This window comes from Squalius cephalus (assembly GCF_949319135.1).
Source record: "Squalius cephalus genome assembly, chromosome: 22".
Classification (NCBI taxonomy): Eukaryota; Metazoa; Chordata; class Actinopteri; order Cypriniformes; family Leuciscidae; genus Squalius; species Squalius cephalus.
Window position 1 is genome coordinate 23,103,659 of NC_137143.1, and position 26,371 is coordinate 23,130,029.

General features: G+C 37.0%; 1 protein-coding gene across 5 annotated transcripts in view; it reads right to left on the reverse strand.

The window, feature by feature from the left end:
- iqsec1b (IQ motif and Sec7 domain ArfGEF 1b) overlaps positions 1–26,371 on the reverse strand; it is a 169,645-nt gene that overhangs the window by 125,852 nt on the left and 17,422 nt on the right. For 4 of the 5 annotated variants that reach the window (XM_079858212.1, XM_079858224.1, XM_079858225.1 and 1 more), the window contains exon 2: positions 2,441–2,476. The exons of the other annotated variant lie outside the window; for it this stretch is intronic. In XM_079858212.1, the coding sequence (XP_079714338.1) occupies positions 2,441–2,476 (36 nt within the window). The remainder of the gene's footprint in view (positions 1–2,440; positions 2,477–26,371) is intronic. 5 annotated transcript variants of the gene reach the window in all.

Consider the following 26,371-nt stretch of genomic DNA (forward strand, 5'->3'; position numbering starts at 1 on the left):
ATAAATGCAGCAGTGGTGAGCATAAGACATTACAATATTAGTCATTTTAGTAAACAGTGGATTGACTTCCAGTTAATTTCTGTTTTCCATTTTGTCTGTGACTTTTTATTTCATTTTTTTTTTACAGTAATATATTCAAATATGTATTATTTTTTCCATACATTTACTCTAAAATAAAATTGTAAAACGGTTTCTAATTTGTTGATAAAGTTGTCAGTAGAGCTTAGAACTGAAATCGGCCAAATGGATAAGCTTATCAGCTGATGTGAATCATCTCAAAATGACCAAAGATTGGCTGATATATTGGCCCATTACAACACAACACACCAACATTTCTTCCAAAAGTCCTTGGTCTCTACTGCCAAATTATACATCTGCTTCATTCACACCAACACAGGAAAGAACTTGAAATTTAGATTCAAATCTGACTTGCTTTTCCCATTCAACAATCTTATCAAGTTTAGCATGTTAAGAAGAACACTGAGCCAAGAGTCTGTCAACACGGGGCTTTTGGTTTTCATTCAGGCTAAAGGCTAAGACAACAAGGCTTTCCTCGTTCTATAAAACTGCATGGTGTGCTTGCCTAACAGAAAATACACAGCGATCTTCCCCGATTATGATCATTCACCCTCGATCCCTTACAGCACTTTACCCTAAAACTAATAAGTGTCATCAATCTGCAGCCAGATAATTAGCAAATTACTGACAACTGTTGTGTGTTATCATGTTTAATGCGGTTGCACAAGTCCGATGTTCCTTCAGGAATGCTTCTTAGGGGAGCTTCTCGCTTTGATAAGCAGCCTGAGCTTCTTTTGCAACAATTTCCTCTCCAGCACTCAATTAGAATTTCACTGGCTGATGAAATCTGGGATCAACAGCAAACCCCGAACAAGCCCATTTCAGTTGCTCACAAAATGCTATGAGTGTTGAGGAGGACTTGCTGAATGCATGGAGGAGTCCCTGAGGATTTCCTTGCTCCATCTAATCTAATGCCACCCCAAGCCGAAAGGAAGCGTTGAGGTACATTGATTCACACGCTACAACACTGCAGCGCTGAGCGAGGATCTAATTAAGCCTGTTAATAACCTAGTGTTGAAACACCCATAAATGTTCAACCGAATGGATACTACAAGTAATAAGTTGTCTTTCCATTTTAACTTGTGTCGCAATACAACGGTGCCCACAAATTGTTACTAATAAAGATCTGCTTCACAGGTGTTCTGAAGACCCGTCCTTTAAGAGAATCTATCACAATGATGTAGAGATCCGCACCTCTAAACTGATGAAAAAACATCCACAATGTCTCACTGAAGTGTCAAGTAGACAGATAGTACGGACATGCATCTTATTTTTGCCACTTGAGCAATAAATCAGCAATCTCAATATGATGTAAAGGTCTCTCAAAGTTTAAGGTTTGATGTTTTACTGTACAGTATGTGCAATTTATTTATGAAAAAAGACATGCTGGTTGTGACGTCATGAAATCCGAAGGCTTAGTTTATGAATAATAATGAGATTATGCACAAATACTTTTACAGTATCGATAAAGTCTATGTAAGGTATAGATAAAGAAATCAGGATCGTAGTAGAGTATTTGTTCATTTCAAAATCAAAACTGATTTTTTAAAATTTCAAAAATTTCAAAATCAAAACATCATTAAGCTCATTAATTATTCTTGCTGACAAACTGAAATGCTTGAACGAACCTGTGACATATTTCATTTTATATCTTCATCTACCTCAACTATACAGGATAAAAAAAAACCAATAATAATAATAAATAAATAAAATAACTTGTTAGTCTAGCGGTTACAATTAGCACTTTTGTACTGCCCTATTGTAACCTTTAATTTTAACAGGACAGATTAATTTAATTTCAATAAAAAATAAATATCATTGCCACTTTTTATACATCTTTACATCACTGCCATAAGCTATTTTATGAAGTGGTGTAGATAAAACTGGCCATGGCACAAAAAAAAAAAAAAATTTAAATGACTAAATGCCTAAGGCGATACTGAAAGCATTCAAAGGTACATCCCTGATTACACAATGCCCTTGAACGTAAATTGAAAAGCTTAAAAATAATCCACATAATCCAAAAATCAGCAGCCCTAGAAAAAGTAAAAATAAATAAATAAATAAATAAAAATTGTCAGCGTTTCCTACAAATCCCCAATGAAGGAAACAGATTACAAGTCTGTGATGGGGACAATGAGGATGTCCATCCAAGAAGCTAATGCGAGTCTGAGACACGGCCGCGGAAAATGTGAACAAAGATGCATGACTCAGTCATGGAAATGACATGTCTGTTAAATAACGTGCATCGCATAGTTTGACATGGCAATGAGAAATGCAGTTCTCCGAGCATCTACTACAAGCATCATGGTGACAGCAGATGAGCCAAGATCCACAGAGAGGGTGTCCTCTCCTAACCTACCTGACATTTGAGACACACAAGCCCTCACTTTCATGCCTGTGGGAGAAAAGAAAAAAAGACAGTTAGAAGTTGAAATTTTGAAAGGCAGTGAAAGGCTTGACGTATCAAACTTCCACCAAAAAAAAAAAAAACCCTTGTACCTAAAGAACGATATCCATCTCATTGTTTTTACACTTTAAATTTGTCTTGCCTACAGTATAAGTCCTTGAGTGATGCATGCAATAACTCATTCACTCAAGTGAATTAAAAACATACAGTACAAGTATAGTATGATTGACAAATTACTCTTCTGAGTTGGCCCTTTTAATGAATCATTAAAAAAAAAAACACAAACTTAGAAGTTACCATCGACGAATCCCTCACAGAATGAAATCATTTACATGTTGTCTTAAAAACAGTTTGAATATTATATTTGCTAAATAAATAGCAACTGAACTGCACATGGCAGAAAATACATTATAACTTATGACAAAATGAACAATACATATACTTTTTCTTTCTGAATCAGTTCATTAGGTTTCAAAATATTGTTTTAAAGACAAATGTATATTCTATGTCTATTTATTGTATATTGTATAATACATGATTGACTGATCAGCTGTAAACAACCCAAGGACATAGGCATAGATCCCTGTCACATTTTAAAAATTAAATTCTGTTGTCACACCTTTTCTAGGAGGTAAAGAATCATTTATCATTCTCTAAACACCCAGTGGCGATCAGATTCTATACCAGCAGGCTCTCCATATGTGATGGAAAGCTCTGATATTCACATTTGCAACTGGCAGATTACCTCAGGCTTCCCCTAGCCCAAGCCCTTGTTTAATAATTCACAAGTTTACCTCTGAGAAAAAGGCTTTTTTAGAAACACTATGGTTCTCATTGGACTAAAAGTGCCAGCAGCCTCGCTCTCAGACAGATGTCAGAAAGCTTTTGGACAGAAAACTGGTTCTGATCCCATTACACAACAAAGCGGTCACACTAAATGAAAACTGTGTTGAGCCAGAGAGCTGAGGTGACCACTGTGTTGATGTTGAGAGTGGATGATATTGACATATCCTGCAAATATCAAAAAGTAGTTCCCAGTTAGGAATTTTAAATGTGCTATCCTATTATTGGTGGCCATCTCTTTTACTTCCAGCTGCGTTGTTGCTATTCCCGCCTATGTTGATGGCAGATTTCAAATTTGATTTGTTTGTTGCTGCACTGCTAACTGTGAGTTCAGCTGAAAACACACCACTCGGCATTTACTAATTAAGCAGTCAAGATATATTTGATGTACAAAAATTGCAAATATTCCTCATTTATAAGTACAAAGAGATAATAAAGCAGCCCAACTGGGTCATAGGTGGTTCATTATAAGGGTTTCGCGAGTGTTAGTTTTGAAAAAGTGCTGTGATAGTGCCAGGCTAATATAATACAGTAATAGGCAAATTAAGCAATTAGGCAAATGAGGCAATGCAAGAGGGAATAAGAAGATCCACAATGTCACAAATGCACCTATACTTTGCACTAAATTGCTGTTACCTTTGTCTAACCTGTCAAAATGAACTATACTGATCTCACATTATTGTACTTATGAATACTTTCATTTGTTGGTAATATGACAAGCCATTATGGTCTAGAGTGAATAAAACAAATTAACTTAATAAATAATTAAAATATTATATTTTAAAATAAATTAATGGAGCTCAACAGTGACCAAACTTTTCGGCTTCCTTGATAACAAAAGTATTACAATAACAATGGTAACAATATGAAACTATTGACTGACTTACAGTCTTTGCTTATATCGATAAAAAATATATACAGATAGACATAATATAATAATATAGATACTGTAGACAGATAAACAGATAGACAGACTGATATAGACGTTTGTTTTTTAGAGAAATTTATATTTTTATTTATCAAGGATTACATTGATCAAAAGACTTACTGACTGTAAAGATTTAATGTTATTAAATATTTTTTTCATCCTTAAAAAATTATGTTTTCTGAATCCTATTATCCTATTCTGGGACTATTAAAGGGTTATGACACTTAGTACTGGAGCAATGGCAACTTTAAAATATATTTGTTTTAATTTGTAATAACATTTCACAATATTACTGTTATTACTGTCTCTTTGATCAAATAAATGTATAAGAAACTTCTTTCAAAAAAATTACTATTAAAATTCATACCAACCCAAAACTTTTAAAATGTAGTGAAGTTTGAGACTGTATAGGACGGACTCAATTAAATAATTTGCGTTTATTACGAATAATACATATTACTAATAACTCAGAGCTCATTGTAGATCAGCCTTGAAAGGTTTAAACACTGAAAATCAATTTCTCGATGGAGAAAATTAATGAGATTTTATTCGGGAACCCTGTTGTACTCTACAGTAGCAACAACAAACAAACATTCCCCCTATGAACGTTCAAACCAAACCGACGCCACTGCACTCGACTGAAACATCTTCAAAGTCACAATAGGAAACCTAAAACCTTTGACGGACAGTTGGATAGAATACATGACCTGTTTATTCTTGACGGGGGAAAAAAAGAACAACAACTCTTTACCAGCTGCACTTCATTCAATGCTCTCAGTAGACAGCTATGCAGACGTAAGTTTTGCTATGCCTTTGATTACAGATTTCAAGTTTGCTTTGGTTAACCACCAGCCAAACAGGGCCAGACACTTAGAAACAAAACGGCGGTATCGGAACATTTGTAAACATGCAGGAAGCTCTTTCTTAATAAATATAATTCTTAGAAGGTAAGCAAGCATACTATATGCATCTTTAAAAGGCCACTGAACTGAATAGGAAGCTCTAACAAATTTAGGACAATCAATTTGATGGACCCGAAGGCCTGCAGTCAGGGTACAAAAATAATGCTTTTCTTGTCTGATGTCTTTTAGTAGATGGTCTTTTAGTAGATACAACAATAGTCTTTGTTTTAACTAGTTTGAATCACGTAAATCAACTATCTTTCAACTTGAAACTATAGCACTGGGTATTGACACAAATTTCATGATTTACTTCGATTTCGATTCACAAGCTTGTGATTTGATTCAAGTCTGATTTTGAATCAATTCGATTTTGATTCAGTACACGCCAAATTTTCCAATAGATGAAAATTGTCAACTAATGCTGTAAAATATGCATGGAACATAGAAACATTATAATAATGATTTTTTAATGACAATTATGTTTTTTAAAATATTAACATTTAAATGGTGGCTGTTGTTAAAAAACATGATGAATTTATTGAAACATTAAATATGAAATAACATAAGATACAGCCTGATCTCACGGCAATTCGTACGAATTCTACGAGGTGGCTATTTCGTACGAATTCATACGACCTCACTCGTACGAATTCGTACGATTTTTGCTAAATCGTACATATTTTACGAATTGCCCAATTCGTATGAATTCATACGAATGACCTACCCCTGACCCCGCCCCTAAACCTACCCATCACGTGGGTTTAGACAAAATTTAGAGTGAGGTAGTACGAATTCGTACAAATTAGCCACTTTTTTATCACTCGTACGAATTCGTATGAATTGGTCGTGAGATAGCGTTGTAAGATACAAAGAATAAGCAAGAAATTAAAGCTTTATAGCATCTTTTAAAAACAGTGTTTACAAAGTGCTTTACAGAAGAGATATACATGTGTGCATTCACAGAAGAGAAACGCATACACGGATTCTGTGATAGAAAAAAATACAACAATAAAATAAATCAAGGAAAAGCCTAGTGAACAAATGTGTTTTGAGATACTGCATAGTGAGTTTATGCATTACAGTGCAATTATTTAGCAAAATGTTCCACTTTAGAGTTCCTTTTTTTGGCTGACTAATGAGTTCATGGACATTAAATGGCTTTTCTGAGGTAAATGTAACTGTGATATATTGTTTATTGTAGCCGATGACAGTCTGTTGATCACGTGAATGCAATGATCTCGTCGATTTGTGCACTCACGAATGCTTTAACCATAAATAACAATGCAAACATGATGTAAATATAGCAAGTGGTTTACTGTCCAGTGTATCTGATTATAATGGGAGTTTTGGCAAGTGTCCAGATAAACTCCTGATGTCTGATCAACAGCTCCAGCCATTATAGAGTGTTCTTTGATAGCTTTCTGTATATAATTTCAATTTAAAAATGCATAAATCAAACGATCTGTAATAGCAGACAAAACAATAGTGACCACTAATAAAACAGTTACTCACAATTGTGTGGTGCGACATTACTGTCGGATCCAAAATAGTCGGCACAGCTTCATCTTTTAGTAAAATCAAATCAATCTTTCTGAAAATCCTCGTTTCAAGCGTTTTTCAAAAGTTTCTCGTCCACTGTTAAACGTCATTAAATGCTAAATCCACCTAACTGCGCAAGCCAATTTAAGTCGATTTTGGACTGCCGTTCAGTTACACCTAATGCACCTACTGTTTTTGAGCACTGAGTTTTAAGCTCCAAATGTTCAAAACAAAATTAATAAGCATCACCTTCAGTGCAAATGGAATTCCATCTTAATATTAAAAGCCAGGGAACAGGTCTTACACGGGGATTCTGATTACTGAATACTCAAGATCATCAAAAGAAAAGTTAGATCAGTTAAGACAGCAGTTCAAAAAAAAAAAAGAAGAAGAAGAAAAGAAAGAAAGAAAGAAAAAGTTCAGTGTTCTGGGGCTTTTTAAAGTAAGGAGAGTTTGGACTCCCTCCACAAAGTGTGAGACAAGCACAAATCTAACATCACAGCTCCAGCACTTCAAAGCTGTGGCAATGCCTCCCCACAGGAGTGGCCGTGGAACAGATGTCTGAGGAAAATGCTGTACAGCAATCGCTTTGTGGCCTCCAGTGACGTGTTTAAAAAAAACTCCAGATTAACAGACCACACGACGAAGGACACAAAGATAGCACATAGTTTGAAGGTCTTAGTGAACGCCAGCATCAAAATCCTCAGTTTACATCAATGAATTTGAAACCAAGCTTAACCTGTATTAGAAAGAAAATCTGCCATGCTCTAAAATATCAAATTTTACTTATAAAATCTTTATGTTCACTTATAGGCTACATATTACAATCTATTACATATTGCAACAGCAACAGCAATGTGTCCAGTTCTAGGAAATTTTCTTTGTATGGGAAACTGATAAAACTATTTCAAATAACACAATATTTAATCCTGTCCATCCATCTTTTCTGGCCTAATAAAATCACTGGTACTCACGTATCATGGTATCGGAGAGGGATGTCAATTCAATGAAACATAACACTGCTGCTCAATCACCACAACACAAGGTTATAATGACCCTAATCGTTATAGCTCTAATGAGGTCCTATCAAAATCAATCATCATTTCTAAGCTTGTTTTAATGGCATACTTATGAACACAATTAAATCAAAGCATTCAATTTGAATAACAAATTATATCTACCCATATACCCGAACAGGTTATGCTCAGAAAGCTTATTGGTATTCATTGCGTTATATAGCTACATCTGTGGGTGAAATATAGGGGTTGGAAGGCTCTCCAGGCAAAAGGGATGGTTTCCAGCCATGTTAGAGAGCATAGCAGCCAAACAGAACCATCAATATTAGCTGTCTGCTCCAGGCTAATGCAAACCCTCACAGTTTCGAACACTTATATTGAAGCTTTAAAGCAAAGCCCCATTACACAAAATATTACACTAAATGACTGCTATGACACTATCATCACGGGCACATCTGAGCACCACAAGATATGATTAAGTGTGGTATTACTTAAACCAGTTTGTTTTTCAAGCACTTCATGCTATAAATGAATGTAGACACCACAACATTATGTACATGAAAAACATAAAATGTGAATAAAACGTATGAAAAATGTACTAAACTATTAGAGCTTTTATCGATTCACTTTAAAACTAAATCTCTAATATCAGTTGATATCTAGCATCTGCCTAACTTAGTAAGCATCTAGCAATTTGAAGTCTTTGACATCAGCAGCAACATACAACATCCTCCCCTTTAAAATGTGACAAATCTGTTAACTATGCTATTCTTGCTAAACTAAATTAAAACAGACCAGCAACCATTATGGAGAAACAATGTCCTACAATAAAGACGAGAAGATTTTCACTCTTAACGTGGGCAATTACTTAATCGTCCAGCACATTAGCACAATTCACCAGTCGGATTCAGATACTGAGAGAAAATTAGGGCAGCTACAGTAATTCATCTTCAACAAATTGAGCTTTGAGCGACACACACAAAAACATTTGTATTCTTATCTATATTAAGCACTCACACACTGGGATCGTTCTTGTGTGATTTTAATATCTTCATTCATTTCTGATTGTCTGTTGGTTCATAAATGTGTATCCTTCGGTTCTAATGCTTTGAACTTTTAACTGCCCCTCATTAAGAGGATGTTTAAAACAGTCAGTGTTTGTGCAGGCATTAATAATTCCAACCTTTTAAATTTTCAAGTTGATGGCTGCAGTGGGACATAGTGTTGACTTCTGTTTGGCCCTTCAGGACAAAAGAAAATTACTCACACTGCAGAACTTCCCTGCCCAAGACAGAACCCTACTGGGGAAGCAGACATGAGCACAGCTATGAAATACAAAGCAAACTTCTCGTCACTGTGTTGTTTGATGCCTGAGAATATAAATAAGTTAAAAACCATGCCAAGTTTCACAGATTTGTATCATAAAATATAATTTCATCTCCCCTGCTGCATGTAAAAATCACAGTTTGAACAAAAAATTAATGAGAAACGATTCTGGCATATGCAGTATATGACCTTTTTTTTCTTTCTTTCATCATATTTTCCATTGATCTCTAAAACACAGGAGCAATGAAAGATAACGATACATTCACGCTAGTTCCACTTTAACTTTTCCAAAAACTCTTCTTATCAGAGCCATAAATGAAGTAAATCACTGTGTTACCGAACCTGCCTTCATGAATAATAACACACACTATTAGGACTGTCCTCGACTAAAGATTTTTCTAGTTTCTAGTTAGTAGTCGTTAATTTTTCACCATTAGTCGACTAATCACACGTTTATACTAATTAAATTACTTAAATATATACTGGGGTCAACACCAAACCATAATAAGCCTTTTTATATAGGCGTAATGTATAGCCAATACAAAGCTTGCTGCAAAGCACTGGCAAAAGTAATGATTATAAACGTGTCGGAAAAAAACAGCAAGGAGACATTTATGAGTCAGTGTCAGCTGCAAAGATGAAGTTGATGATGCAGACTCGCCATCTTCGCAGTATTGTGAACGCGCCTATAGAGAGAAATGCTTACGTGTTAATCAGAGAGTATTTGTTTATGATTTGAACTGGTATGCTGAATCGATTTGTTCTCAATTTGAAGTGGTTCATTTAAAAGTAGACATTTCAAGCTTTCTATAGATATATTTCTCATGTCCGTGAGGCAAGGTTCTTTTTTGTAAAATGTGACGCGGTCCAGTTCATGGAAACCGAGACGGCAGAAAGCGCAATCTGTTTATTTAGTTTATTTTACAAAAGCACACCATTTTGTTGTTATTGTGAGTTTACATAAATAAAAGTTTCGAATAATTATTACTCTTATCTATATGACCAAAAATTTAGCATTTTAAGTTGCTTCAGCTGTTATCAGGGAAAAATGCAAGTGATCGCCTCCATGTCATCCAGTAGCACTCTATACTTTAGCTTCCACACTCCAAACAAAAATTTGGAGATGCGCCTAATAATAGCACACATTTATCTAGGTTAATGTTATAACGAGTAACCAAGTAATGTTACTACTATTTTCATGTTTTAAATGATAAGCCATATTTGAGGTCAATGAATGACAGGCGATCATTTGGATTTCCTACCCAACATACTGTTATTACCACAAGGACCCGCCGTTAACGATCTGTCCCTCATGGACTGTGTGAACTGTGAAGTTTTTTTTTTTTTTCTGCGATTAACCGACTAATAAAAGTTTGGCCGACTAAGCCTCTTCTCGACGACTAATGTTTAGTCGACTATTAGGGAGCAGCTCTATAGAGTTATAAATGTAAAAAGCAGACCCAGTTCAAAATCATCCACCTGTGGGTGCCGTTCTGGAAATGTTGGCCCAGTCCTGCGGCTAGCTATGGCTCCCATGTCTATTAAAGGTCACCAAAAGTCAAGTTTTCATTCGCTTCCTTTTGTCCTCTCTCCCCATTAAATCTGAAAATTGTTAATCCAGCAGGGCAATGAAATTAACCTTTTCACCCGCCAGCCCGTACATCAGTGCCTGGAAGGCAAATCACATTTTTAAACTGGATAAAGTGGGCCTGACTCTCCCTAGACCTGCAATCGCACACATTTGAAGGGTTTATCACTCAAAGTACATAGCTGTGCTTTGCTAAAATAAGAACTGTATGAAAAGGCAGTTTTGTTGGCTTAATTCAGGTGTCACCTGAGGTATTGAGTATTGTCTTGAGCATCTAGGCAACTGTTTGAACGGCACTCTACAACTGTGTCGAGCCTTAGACACCGTAGAGTCCAGTATTAATTAAACTCAGAGGACTGAAACTAAAAGAAAAGACTGTGAAAGGACATGCTGACATTTAGTAAGCAGTAACTATTAGGTTGTTTTCAGTCTTGGTTCGATTGCTTGGTCCAAATAGTTTGATTCTGCCCGTTTCTTATCTTTTAAAAGTCACCTTTCAAGTCAAGTCAGCTTTATTTATATACCGCTTTTTACAATACAGATTGTATTAAAGCAGATTCACAGTGATAACATGAAAATAATACAACAAAGTTTGTTTCTAAAAGAAAATTGCATCATCGTCCACCTTAAGTAAGGCAGATCAGTAATATTGTTGAATATTAAATGTCCCCAACTAAGCAAGCCAAAAGCCAAGGCAACAGTGGCAAGAAACCAAAACTACATCAAGGTGACAGAATGGAGAAAAAAAGCCTTGGGAGAACCCAGGCTCAGTCGGGGCCAGTTCTCCTCTGGCCAACGAACGAACAGTGTATGATTATGATTCAGGCAGCATTACAGGTCAGAAGTCAGATTGGATCAGAACATTCAGAATATTTATCCAGTGCCATCTGGTTTATTGGAATTTGTATTTTTCTAAAACTGTATTATTTGGATCTAAACTGTGGTACATTTGCGTTATCAGTGTGGGTCCGCCATGAGCACCAGCAGCAGCTGTTTACCACTGTAACTAGGTAAAGACTCAGGAGGAGAAGCTTCAGAGCCAGTTTCACTCTTATTGAAGTATTTGTCCCTTTGGATTTACCGCCACAATATCACACGCACTGGATTCTGTCCATCACAGATATGAGCTGCTCTACGAAGAAAATAATTTATATGGAAACAATGCAGCGTAGTATGATAATTTCAATTTACAAATGCAAATTATACGTCATCAATAACGGTTTACTTTTGCTAGGCCAAACTGCAGATTGCAAACCTTACCACAGTACACAATACCATACAGCAGGCCATCTTTTCAGGTGCCAACCAACTGCATAAGTTCGTAAATACACAGCCCCAAGTCTCTATCAATACTGTAAGAAATTGTAGTCTGCCCCGACCCAGATTCCACTCCAAAATATATTTTAGAATAAGCTCATCCCCAAAATGGCTTTATTATCATAGAGATGAAGGAAGTGAAGTTATATTGTTTCTTCGCCATTTGGGATGATCACATCCTGAGCAAATGGTCATCATCAATTGTAGAATGGGAATGGGTGTGGGACACAGGGAACCTTCTCAGACAATGCGGTGACACAACTTCATTAACATACAGACCACAGCTGTTGCAACAAGAGCAACTTCATTTCCATTAAGAGTGGTAAAACGGTAACAGGATAAAAGGTTTGAGATTTGGATGTTCTGGGTTCATTCTGACGCCGGTGAACCCAAGGTGCTTTGTGTACCTTGCCACTGCTATGCTGTAATAAAGTTCATTTTTGAGATCTTCGACGTCCACATCATTTTTTTTTCAATACCACATGAATTTCTATTGGTTCTTGTGTGCTCAATATGTGCAAAACACTTTCAACAGAAATACCCTTTTTACCACCATGTTCAATTCTGAAAGCTGAAAGCTGAAATGACACTTAACCAGGCGGATATGTAGCCGGTGAGGTTATTCCTGTTTGAAAGAACCAAGTTAGCCCGATACCAGGGGTCTTCCCTTCACCTATCAAAGAAAATGTTAACAATTTATCATGGCACTGGAGCCTGAAAGTCAGCTCTAAAAACATAATGCAATGTGAGCAGTCAAGCCTGGCAGGGACTAAAGCTCACCCACTTCACATGTGCCACATGCTCCAACTGCTTTAATAAAGAGACCAGGAATACGATATTTTCCACCCAAAGTGAACCTTCAAATTTCGACACTGAACTAAAATTTCATGTAACCTGATGATGGATTGGCAACAAGCATCTGACAGATAATCTATGGCTATTGCATTTTTCTTCTCATTAGTTTTCATCCAAATGGGCCATTATGGTACAGCCCCGTCAGCAATTTGGGTCACATGAAAATGGCCATTTAAAGAGCTGCTCTAATGAGAACTATGCCCAATAAAATGGGCTAAGAACTGTGGTTTCGGGCCTTGTGACATGCATTCCACTCCGTTAGCTAATACTATAGTCTTGGTCTATAAGAATTCATTTTACAATGTGTTCAGCAGTTTTATTTGGGTGCATATCACTTATAACATCCCTAGAAATATTTTCTCCTTGAAGGCAACTATTTCTTTCTCTCTCTCTTTATTTCTTTGCTTCGTAAAGTTATTTCCTGAACAGTGGCAAATATCAGACAGCATTAAGACAATGAATTCCAGGCAGCTTAGCTGTGGATTCTCATTTATTTCCCCTGATGTCATCAAAAACAAAATTGTCGGCTATTCCAAACATATTAGTCATTTCCTATGTAAAATTGCAAGGGATTGTTAACCCCAAAATAAAAATGCTGTCATCATTTACTTACCCTCATGTCATTCAAATGAAGAATAGAGAATATGTTTCATAAAAAAGAAGTGTTTTTTCAGTCACAAAAGTCATACAGGTTTGTAATGACATGAGGGTAAGTAAATTATTTTTTTATTTTTTATTGTTGTGTCTTTAATATTTGTGATATATATTAGTGTATTAGTGGCTAAATCATTAAATTGGTCAATATTAGTGATTTTTACCCATCCACAAATTTCACAAATCTGACATAAAGGACTAAATAAAATACATACAGTGTGCATCAGATACAATCCAACATCCAGAAGAAAATATGGCTCAAGCTGTTGTGCATCCTGATTTCCAGTAACTCTTTAACATGACTGACCCGGGCACCTTACACTGATTCATTCTCATCCACTGACTGTACTGTAATCTTTTTAAAGTCATTTAGTCACACTCGCTGAGTCTGCACTTCCTTTAAAAGGCTTCACTTTCTAGGAGTAATGATTGGGGTCCTCAACATCCTTAAGCCAAAGACCATGTTTAACTGTATTAGCACATTATGAGAAATGAGAAAATGAGTAATGCACTACATACATTAACAAATCAGTATCATGCATCGAATTATTTCCATTTGCATTTCACAACATGATCAGCCAGAATGCAGCTAGTTAGAACCTTCAGCACAAATAGTTAATTTAATCAGGGCCTAAACAGGAGGAATTAGTCATGAAATGTGCCTTTTTTTTTTCTCAGCAGGACTGATCGCTCCATCATCGTAAAAATGGGAATATTAAGGGCGTTTTTGGTAAGCCTATAAAGTTACAGAAAAGGACTGACTAATACAGCAAGAAATGGGATTTTGTAAAACAGCAGCTCTGTATAAGAGTGCTGCCTTGGTCTTTTTCCCAGGTGAATGAAGTCATGCTCCAGGGCCTTTCGAGTTCTCTGTTTATAATAGATATGCCAGAGCTTCTCACTAAAATTGTTCATCACAGTTTTCTCTGCAGCTTTGTACACATGAAAAGAAAAATGGTTGGATTATGCAGAGCTCTATTTTAAACGTAAAAATTTAAGAAAGAAAGACTTGTAAAAAAATATATATTATAGGCCAATTGTACAAAGTCGCTTTTAAACCATAACTTTTAATAGAAAATATTGAATATTGTTTATAACAGATCACCATAATGTGCACTGCTGGGGAATCCACTTTGAAACTACAGCTACCAAATCTACTTATAATTTAAAGTAGGTCAACTACAGTCAAGCTACTCTCTCTCTCTCTCAAAAAAAAAAAACAGAAAAAAAAAAAAAACAGCACAAAGCCCAGACCTGAAACTCTATTGAACACCTTTGGGATACACTGGAACAGTGAGGCAGATTCCAACACCAAACATCAGTGCCTGACCTCACTGATACTCTTGTGTCTTTGAACATTTAATTTCAAAAGCAAGGCAAAAAAAATCATTAATCCCTCCGTTTTTCTGCTGTAAAAGCTTTAGTTCTCCTGGGAAGGCCTTCAACTAGATGTTAGGGACTTGCTCCCATTTAGACTAAAGAGCATCATTGAGATCAGGCAGTGATGGTGAGTGACAGGGTCTGGCTTGTCATCTGCGGCGGTCCAATTCATTTCAATGTGTTTAATAGGTTTCAGGTCTGGGCTTTGTGCAGACCAGTCAAGTTCTTCTACAACACAGAAGAACTATCTGTCATCACAGATCTGTACTGGAAATAGAAAAACCTGTTAATTTGAAGGAGGTGTCCACATTGGGCTTACAGTGCATGAGACAGAATGTGTTTGATTATTGCTTCGGCTCGCTTGTCTGTAAAGCTGTGACCGCAATACCACGTAGTGAAGGGTTTTGTCATGCTACCCTGCTTCTTGTTGGAAAGAGTAGCTTGTTAGTGGACAAGCTGAATTACCATGCAACTGAAAAATGTATTTCATTTGAATTACTATTTATTTAATTACTCTTTGTAATGAGTTACTCCCCAAAGCTGACAATGTGGCTTTGAAAAACTATGGCAGGTGACCAAATAACTGGCATCCATCCTCCAAAGGCTTCGTAATGTAGCCATTCAATTATATTTTGACCTATTGAATACAAAAAGGCCAATCAGGCTGAAAATGGCTCAATACAACTGGCTAGCTTTGCAAGAGTATACTATTTCCAGCAAAATACAATATAATTAGGCCTATAAGCTTACCGCAAGTGGTTGGACCATTTTGAAAGAATTAAGTTTAGCGGGCAGGGTAGGTACTACAGCACGTCTTAAAAAAGAAGGCTCACCCAAAAATGAAAATATTGCCACTACCCTAATGTTGTTCCAAACCAACAGGACTCTCTTCCATAGAACACAAAAAAGACCAAATTGGACCAACCGACTCATTGTAAAGATCTGATTTAAAATAATGATTCATTCATGAAGGAAGATGTCAAGATTTTCAGAGAGTAACAACTTTAATTTCGGTCACACAAAGCTACTGTACGGCTTACGAACACCTGAAACATGTTGTGTGGGCCACTTTTATGATGCTTTTTGAAGTTGAGATAAAACAGAGGTAGCGACAGATCTTTTCTTCCATTTTGTAACACATGATTCGAGTCAAACAGATTATTGGAAAATAAAATAAAAAAGGGGCTTGTTTCTATCCATCGGTTGTTGATTAGATGAAGGCACATCTGAGAAAGGAGGGTTTAAGCAGACAAAATGATTGGAGAAGTTGTGCTATATGTTACCGAAATCTGTCAAGCCAAAGATGAAATGGCACAAATAATGAGGAGCATTATCAATCACTGGCAGGAGGTGGCTTACTCACATCCACACGAGATGAGAGAGCGAAAAATCGTGGTTTTATTTAACCGTTCAAGAAAGCTTGACATTTGGTACAGCAGTGCTGTGGGTAATATCAGCAGGAGCCCCTACAGGATCAATCGAGTTATGACAATGATTAAAAATTTCAAGGTCATAAAAATTAAACATGCACAGTTGAATAGCTCACAAAAAGATCAATAAGACGCAGTTAGAAATTAGATTTAATCACTTCATGCTGGCTAATTTAAAGCCTGTTCATTGTAACTGAATAGAAAAAAGGAACACTGAAAACAGTCACATTTTCTTCCTTTGTGTTCTGTGGAAGAAGAACTTCCATAAAGGTGAGTAAATGATTACAGAATTGTTATCTTTAGGTGAACTTTCCCTTTCAGCAGTGCAGATTTTAGACTCTTCTGAATGTTCACATCGCTCATTACTGGTCCATTAAGCAGTCCCTGACATCAGATGCGGCTGTTTGAAGGCCAGAGAGATTTACTTGGCAGTTATTTCCATCAATTAAAGGGTTTAACACATACCCCAATAAGATTTATAAAGTTACAGCACAAAAATAAAGTGCTGACCTGCAGTATGTCTCTGCAGAAATGTTCTGCCATATCTCTGTGGTATCAGAAGATGAGTTTGTATTCAAACAGCAATGACAGCCCAAAAGCACCGAACAGGATGGATGGCCGGGCTGATAAGACCGCTTGCTCATCTATCTGACTCCGCTGTGCCCACATACCTCTTCAGCTGTTTTTGCGGAAATATTGTTGCGCTCCAAATGAGATCACAGCCAAACACGAGCTTGAGTAATGCACCATGAAGATGAACAACACATAGCTAAGTGGATTTATAAAAGGAATAGTTCACCTAAAAATGAAAATGATGTTATTTACTCAGCCTCGTGTCACTTAATGCTCCTTCAGAATTCAACTTTTGTTTGGAATGACATGAGGGTGAATAAATAAATGACAGAAGTTTCATTTTTTTGTGGATGAAATACTCCTTTAATCTGGGAAGGCTGATGAACAGTGTGTTTTTAACCAGGCTGGCCTACCGCTGAGCTAAAAAAGGATTTTATGAGGCAAATTAGAAAAAAATATGAAAGAATTTTACACAACAGTCATCATACATGGTTCTTAGCAGATTTTCTGCTTCTCTATGCTGTTGGATTTGCTTTTATGATTCAATCGCAGGAGTCATTTTTACAGTCAGAGGGAAAAACATGATCAGCACCGGCTCGCTTGCAGTTTCATAACAGCTAATGCTCGCACAATTTAAGCTCATTGTTCCGGCGTTCTTTGAGATTACATCCAACCCGGATGAATCAATACAGTAATATTGCATTTATTCGTCAAATCCCTTTGTTAGGGAAGACTTTTCACACATCTGCCTAACTCTGCTGTCCTTCTGCAAAGTAAAAAATGAGGCAGGGAAGGGGATAAAGCAGTGGTGGTGCAGTACGCATTTAAATCCGGCCATTTCCTGTCACCTTATCTTTAGCTCGTCTTTGTTCCCGTCATTTATACACTTCCCAAAGGCACTCAGCAGCCCCGACCTCATTTCCTGTGCTGCTTCCTGCAGGCCTACAGGCCTCAAAACAGGTGAGGAATCATGGGATTTTAGGAGAAAAACAAGCTTAATATTGTATTTGGTTACTAAAGACCACACACACACATTCTTTAAAAGTGAAACCGCAGGCATTTTTTTTATTATTATGCAGGCATTATTTTACTATATATATATTACATTGTGCCGTTCAGTTATAATCTTGGAAATAAAAACGTTTCTTTTTTTAATTAATTTTTATGATTTTGTAAAAAATGTTTGGAATTGCATACTAACATGCGCACTAACTACTATTTCTATTTCATCACACTGCAAAGGACCTGCGCCTGGACGCGACAACAACACAGTCCTGAAGTGTCAACTAGTCTCTCCCCTGTGAAGGCCTTCCCCTCCCTCCCTTTACCTCTCTACAGATAAAGCGTTGTCGGGATAATTCCGGTTCGCGTGGCTACGTGGAAGCGATACAAATTCTGTATTATACATTTTAAAGGGCACCTATTATGCAAAATTCACTTTTACATGATGTTTGAACATAAATGTGTGTTGGCAGTGTGTGAGCAAAACCACCCTAGAATGATGAAAATCCACCCAGTGGTTTTTTTACAATCTCAATAAATCATAAGCACTGTCTCAGAATGAGCTGTTCTCAGATTCGGCGCAATGTGACGTAGAATTGAGCAGGCCCCTCCCACGACTGTTGAGTGACACTTCAGTTTGAGCCTAGACCCGCCCTGAGTGAGCTGGACACAGAGTCCGCCATTGTTCGACGCTTGAGCAGCTGTAGACAAGAATGTCTCCTAAGCGATTGAGGTGTGTTGTTGATGGATGTAAGAATGAACATAGCAGTCTTCATTTACTCCCGTTGTTACTCAAGGATGGATCTGGGGCCGGTTTCACAAAGATAGACTTTGACTATGGCTTAGATATAGTAGGTAGTCAGACTTCAGATAGACATCTAAATCAGACCGTTGCACAAAGCACTTAAGACTCTGACTATCCTAAGTAGGACTACACTGCAATGCATTCTGGGTAAAATAAGACACTTTTCAAAACAAAAAACATGGCGGCTCGAGTAAGCGCACTCAACCGCTCAGTGCTGTTTACCCCAGCGGAAAATATGTGTTTGTTGGAGGAGTATAAATGACGGAGTATGTTTTTATGTTTCCACTGTTCGATCGCGCCCGTGCCTCTCTCTCTCTGACACACACACACACACTTCAGCATTGCAATCTTGACATCGCAGCCTGTTATTATGCAGCATTCACACCAAACGCGAATAGAGCGTCAAATTCGCGTCTATCGCGTCTAGTTCGACGCTTGAACATTTTGAATCCATTCGCGCGTCCAAGGCGAATAGGACGCGCGTATAAAGCGAGCGTTTGAAGCGAAATAGACGGGCGTTCAGAGCTATGACTCCACTATGACTCTAACGTTACTACCCCCAGTTGCGTGAGCGGTGTAGCAGCTATTGCATTTCACGCATCGCCCGTGACGCTTGCGTCCACTGCTCAGACTATGAAAGGGAGCGCGTCGATCGTTGCTCGCGTTGACTATGTAACGGCCCTAACAGTTACAAGGACATTTTACTTGGGAATGTAATAACTGGAAGAAATGTTTAAATTATGAGCCATTTTCCCTTTTCTTTCGGCAGTTTGTAACTGATTGTTACTGCTGGTTGCCAAGGTAACAGAGTCTTAGACCTAAGTTAGCCTGGGGGTAAGGTGTCTAATTTTTTTGGTCTAAATTAAGTCAGTCTTTATTTTTGTGAAACAGTCTAACTTGCATTAGACTAGTCTATGAGCAAATTTTAGACTTGTCTAACACTATAGACTGGTCTAAAATAGCTTTGTGAAACCGGCCCCTGTACTGTTTGTGATCAAGCTTACACTCTCCGGAGCAACAGGCCTAACGTGACTGGACACGGAAGAAATGAAAGTGCGAGCGCGCTCTTTATGACAGCTCTTCGAGTCATTTTACGGATATAAGGTTTACCAGTTTATTTAGCACCCACTGAAAAGGTGTGTATATTTGTTTACTGTTAGTTGTAACGAGTGTTTTGTGTACTTCGCTGTGTATGTTGTTGATAATGAAAGGGAGAGAGAGAGAGAGAGAGAGTTTATGGATAAGACTTTAATGCGCACTTCTTATACTATGTTTATTCAGCTCTTACAGAGATTCTCTGGAGTAAAACTAACGCTCATCTTTTGTGTGATGTACAATAAACTTCACTGAACTCGTCAGTATATTTTGGTCATCATTTGGACGGGTTTTGCTACAGCAGGCTTGTATTAGTGGATAAAAGCAGATGACAAATAAGTTATAACCATAATTAAACTAAACTATACCTGTTCTATGTCCATACAGCATATATTCTCTGGCTCTGTGGGCATTATTGTCCGACTCCAAGTCGAAATGAACACCGCAACTGAGAGTTTCTGTTCTGAAATTATCAGATGAGATTGTCCTGACTCTGAGCGCGAGCTCGTGAGGCTCCGCCCCCTGTGCCGTGCAGCAGCAGTTAATTTGCATTTAAAGGGCACACACTAACACAGCGCATTTTTCTGAGCCCCAAAAAATTACAATTTAAACATGCTGTAAAAAATGATCTGTTGGGTATTTTGAGCTAAAACTTCACATACATACTCTGGGGACATCAGAGACTTATTTTACATCTTGTGAAAAGAGTCATAATAGGTGCCCTTTAAGTCCAGACAAGTAGTTTGTTGAGGGTTGGTTTGTAGGGAAGGACTACACGCCTGCGCACATATATTCAAACACGCATACCTATAGATTGAACTCGTAATACGCATGTGCATGCCATCAGCGTTCTCACAGGTTTGCGTTTTTAAAGTTTGCGCAGAGAAAACTTAAGAGTTTTCTGTTAAAATGGTGTCGTGTTAGCGGCCCCTAAGTTAATAACTAATGATCGTTGCGGCAGAAGTGAATCAATCAAAACTTAACTTTAGCTGGACATTCTAGAGCTGCTATAAAGCTAAAACAATCTCTGTTACTCTATTTCCTATTATCACTGTAAAGCCGCTTTGGAACAATCTATATTGTTAAAGCGCTATATAAAATGAAGATGACTTGCAAATGACAACGAGTTGAAATGAAAGCACATTGTGGGATACAATATTCTGGCAAATCTGGGTAATCCTTGCATACAGAAATGTACATACCAAGTATACATACTAAACAGAAACAGAACGAGCAGTTAGTATGCAAGCACGTGAGCCTGCAATCAGAACAGCCCTTGACTCTTGTTGGGTTAAAAGCGGTCTCAACCGATTTGAAAAGACGATCGTTTGCACCAGCTGGTAAAAGCGTGTGGCCAGTGCCGAACTTCCTGCCTCTGCTTTGAAAACAGCCCGCTCTCCACACACATACGGCACAAATTCAGAGTCATTAGCAGGTGCTCCAAGCATACAGACAGTCTCCGCATGAGGCTTTCCCCAGGAAGCCAAAGATGAAATGGCACAAATAATGAGGGGCATTATCAATCACTGGCAGGAGGTGGCTTACTCACATCCACACGACATGAGAGAGCAAGATGGGGGGAGGGAGAGAAAAATCGCTGTTTTATTTAACCGTTCAAGAAAGCTTGACATTGGGTACAGCAGTGCTGTGGGTAATATCAGCAGGAGCCCCTACAGGATAAAACCAAATTACCAAGTCTATCTTACGGCAAGGCAAACAGGTTAAACAGCCCGTGGAGCCATGTTAAAAACCTTTAAACATTTCCCAGCAGTACTCAGATTCATTAGAACTGGATCTGTTTGCAAAACATAACTAGGAGGTAGAGTAAATTCCACAACTCCTCAAACATCATTTCTGGTCAACAGCACAAGGAGAAAGAAACAGCAATGTTTTTGTAACATTTACAAAATGACTTCCAACCACTCGCACCCATCATCCAGCTCTGCATTTTAGGGACTAGATTCCAGAGAATCACGTCAACAACAATACACAGGAACATGCATATCAGGACAAGGACATTTACGTGTTGTCAACTATGACACCACAGACTGTTCTAATCTCCTTCACATAAGGGTGAAAAACATTCATCAAAGAATCCTGAAAAAAATGCATTACTGTTTCCACACAAATATTAAGTAGCACAACTGTTTTCAACATTGATGATAATAACAATAAATGTTTCATGAGCACAAAATCCAGCTTTGTGACCAGGTAAGGCCAGCACACACCTTAGGCTGGTTTAAGCCATATAATGTACGTACATATCCCAACTCTGCTTCTTTTCTTTTTACGTAAAGAAAGAAATCTATCCATTCAGCAAATTCCCCATGTATAATTACAACACAAAAGTGATTTTCTTTCTCTTTCAAACACCAGTAAATACATAGAAATTAAAGGGACATTAGAACATGAGCAATTCTGCTATGGTGAAAATGATGTAACCTCTACAACCCCAGCAGCCCTGACATAATCACATGCCTGCAGAAACGAGTTTCTAAATGGAGCGAATACGACTTAAGGGTTCAGTACAGTTCAGGCCTGGTAAAAGTAGCCTGTCGGACACGCTCAACAGATGACATGGGATTAAGGAACAGACCAACTGAAAAATGCATAAAAACAAACCTCACATCCTAATATTCAGAAAGGGATGAAGCAAAATGTCATTGACTACTTTAAGGTTTTAGCTGTTTATTTAGCTCTTTTTCTTTTTTTGTGTGTGTGTGTGTGTTTAATATTCTTTACAAAAGCATTACTGGCAAGCATAACCACATATCTCCAGAAATAACCGTCTTAATAAAGCAGAACAGCATAAATTACATTTTGACTACGCTCTGATCAGGAACAAGCTCAGAAACAGGATGTGTGAACTTCTCAAACACAATACTTTACAAGTGGACATCCTGTTATCATCCTTTGTTTACAACAAAGCAAAATTTGTGCTTAAATATCCAAAGCTTTCCTGAAACATACAAGTCATACTATTTACTAAATTACATTAGCCTTTTAACATTTTTTTCATATTGACATTAAATAAAAATTACTTGCAAGTGTTAATTAAAAAATGTATGTATATATTAACATGCAATTAAAGTGAGCATTAGTTGATGGCAAAGATCATCTGAATGTAAAAACAGGGGAAATGAGCATGAACAAAAAACATTTTCAGCACCATTACTCCAGTCTTCAGCATCACATGATCCTTCAGAAATCCAGCTGATTTTAAGGTTACTCAAAAAAGTCCTGAGTAGTATTAATTAACTACATAGAGTTACGGTTATGGTTAGGGTTGGGTTTAGTCACTTGTAATTATGCATAATTTACTGTTTTTACTAGTAAGATGTAGTGTAACTACGTCACATTAAAATCAAGTATTACCAACAATGTTGACAGTTGTGCTGGCTAATATTTTTGTGGAAACTGAGACATTTCTTTGAGGATTCTGATGAATTGAATGTTCAAAATAACAGCATTTATTTGAAATAAAAATGTATTGTAACCTTATAAATGTCTTTACAGTCACTTTTAATCAGTTTAATGTGTCCTTGCTGAATAAAAGTATTAATCATATTAATTTTGGTTATCAGTCGATATTTTTGAATACTCTTTATCAGCAATCTTTCTTAATCTTTATTACTTGGAATAACCAACTGTGTACACACCCATTTATAATAGGGTACGTGGCTGTGTTCAGAATTAACTGATCATCAAGCTCATGTAAAACAGTACACAACTGTCTTCACCTGAAGTGACTCTGATTAACTAATAAATCTAAGCTCTCCGATTCACAAGACATCGACAGACGCCGATCAAAGCAGAAAATCACCAGATTACAGTACATCACTTCTCAGATATTCCACGACCCAAGAAACACAGATTCAAAAAAAAAAAAAAAAAAGGTTATTCTCCTGGACTTAATTCCAGGTATGCACTCAAATTTTCTTTGGCTGAGCTCTAGGAGCTTACCTTGAGGACAAAAGCTAATAGTGTACACTCTTGCCACCAATCTTGCTCTTGAACTGATTCAGATAATTGGGGCTGTTCCAAAACCTGTGATTACAGCCTATGAAGATCTCTCTGTGCTGTAATCTAAAGAGCCAAATCACACCTTTCAAACATTATTACAGAACATTTTCAAAATGATTCATCTAATGATTGTCTCAGTCCAGCTGACCTTCAATGCAGCAGTATATTTCTTGGACTTAGGTTTTCATCAGCATGTCAAGGGATTATTTCTTAGTCCCTATACCCTACATATTCACATGAGTCATCGTCCACGCTGGCCTGCTGCTCCCCGGAACTCTATCGCACAGAATGTCTACTTAACCTGTTACATAAATCCAAATTATCCTCATTAATCTCTGTCTAATTATTGAAAAGCCCAGGCTGAATAAGAGCAGTTATGCTTAATCGCCTCAGATGTTGGCACAGGGTGAGATGATTTCATATCACAGCATAATTAAAATGCCCATGGGGAGCTTCTCTTCATCTACATGACCTTTGACTTTTGGCATACAGCAGTTCTCACCTGCGGCTCTGCCCTGGTTCACTGTTGCCCTGCAGGTGGCTGAAATGACAGAAGGGCCTCAGAGAGATGTATGGCAATGGGGTGGTGCAATTAATGATGGTTTAAAAAAACAAAAAACTTTAATGTCAGGATAAAAATATTCTTTGCTTCAAGTGAACGCAAAACAAAGAGAACTGTGAAAATTTTCAACCTCTGTATGTAAAGCGGTCTGACATTTCTAACATATCACAGACTCAAGGACACCATTGAAAATTAAGAAATTAAGACATAAATAATAGTATTGTAATTTTAGAGTTGAACTGAAAAAATATATATATATATATATATTATTTGTATTATTTTCCTAAATGTAAAATAAAATATTTTTTAATTTTACAGTAAAATATGACATTGTTTCATATTTTAATTTAGTAAAAATGTACCATTATATTTATTTTATATATATATATATATATATATATATATATAAAATAAATATGATATTGTAAAATAAAATTATTGTTTTTACTATTTTTTTACTAAATTATTATTATTACTATTATAATATTTCACTGTAAAATAAAATATTATAGTATTTAATACAAATAATTTTATTTTATAGTACAATAGTAGTTACTGTAAAATTTAAATACTATTATTTATGGCTGTCTTCATCAATATGAATATGGTATAGTCATAGTTTTATTATTATTAGAGTCATATAGATATAAAAATCACACTATTTTTGCCTAAATGTGCAGCCCTACAAACAAGCACAGGAAACATGGAGGGGTTTTTTTAAATCTCATTTTAAAATCTCAAAACAAATCGCAAAAGCCCCACCATTGATTTGAATTAATTAATTACAACAAAAATTTTTTTTTCAAGATATCCTTTTTTTTCTTTAGATTTCATCAACATGCAAACACAAAATCAGAGACCTTGTCACAAGTGGTCACAAGAGACACATTTAAAACGTATTTAATGGCAGCAATAAACAGTAGTGTCTCAGATGACCACTTGTGATCGAATTGTGTTAATACCAGATGCAAACAGGACCAAAGAGAGAAAATGCAGCCCAAGGAAGTGTGTTTGCAGGCCTGTAGTAAGAGCTAAAGCTGCTCTTAAGGCTTAACATATATTGAGCATTATGTAAACAGACTCCCAACATTACTCATCACCGTTGTGGGAAGACCACGGCTAAAGCTTGGATTAGTGATGTAGGAGGTTATTGTGAATTTTCAAGTTAGAAGCTTGACTTTAGCGGAAGTGTCTGAGCCAAATGCAGAACTCACAAATCAACAATGAAATTAGGCCCTACCAACTTTCAAGACCCTGTGCCTCTCAAAGCTCGACTTCTAAACCTTGCTAAGCCTTAGGCAATCGTTATTAAATGCAAATAAAACAGGAACACATTAACAGTGTGGTTCCCATTTTCATTAGAGGCACAATAAGAACAAAATAAAGGGAACCCATTACAGATGAAGGCTTGTGCTGTGACGTTCCATGAAGCGGAGACATTAATTGGGAACCTGCTTAAATGCCAGCAGGCGGGAGGAGGAGGCGAGTAGCGACTGGTTGTGCTTTGACAGTCGGTGAATGAACTAAGCACTTCCCTTAATATTAACGTCAAATTGCTCGGTTTGCTTCTCTTGCAGGAAGGTGGCAAATTCTCACTTTTCAAAGCATCTTGAGGAAAGGCCTGTTAGAAAAAGCTGCAAAAAAAAACCTCAGCACACAGCCAGCTGCAGATTGCATCCCTTTGGATTAGGAATAAATAGACAGCATGCAGCAGATGCTTGGTGAAAAGTCAACATTCAAGTTGGTTTTGTTTCAGGAGACAACAGGGATTTTTTTATATGAAAGAGGCCAAAAGGAGGATCTAAACAGCTATTGTTTACATGATTGGCAAAGCTTCCAATCAAAGCATTTGGACCACAATTCAAAACTGGAAGAATAGGGAGAAGTTAAAATCTAATTATGAGCTCAAACTATTCAAGTATTAGCCAACCTGAAAGTCAATGGTATATTCTGAATGTCCTCTGAAAGGGTTGCTAAATGCCCCGATATATTTCAAGCGAAATCAAAGAACGAACTGGTGTGACGTCATTTCAAACAAAATCACG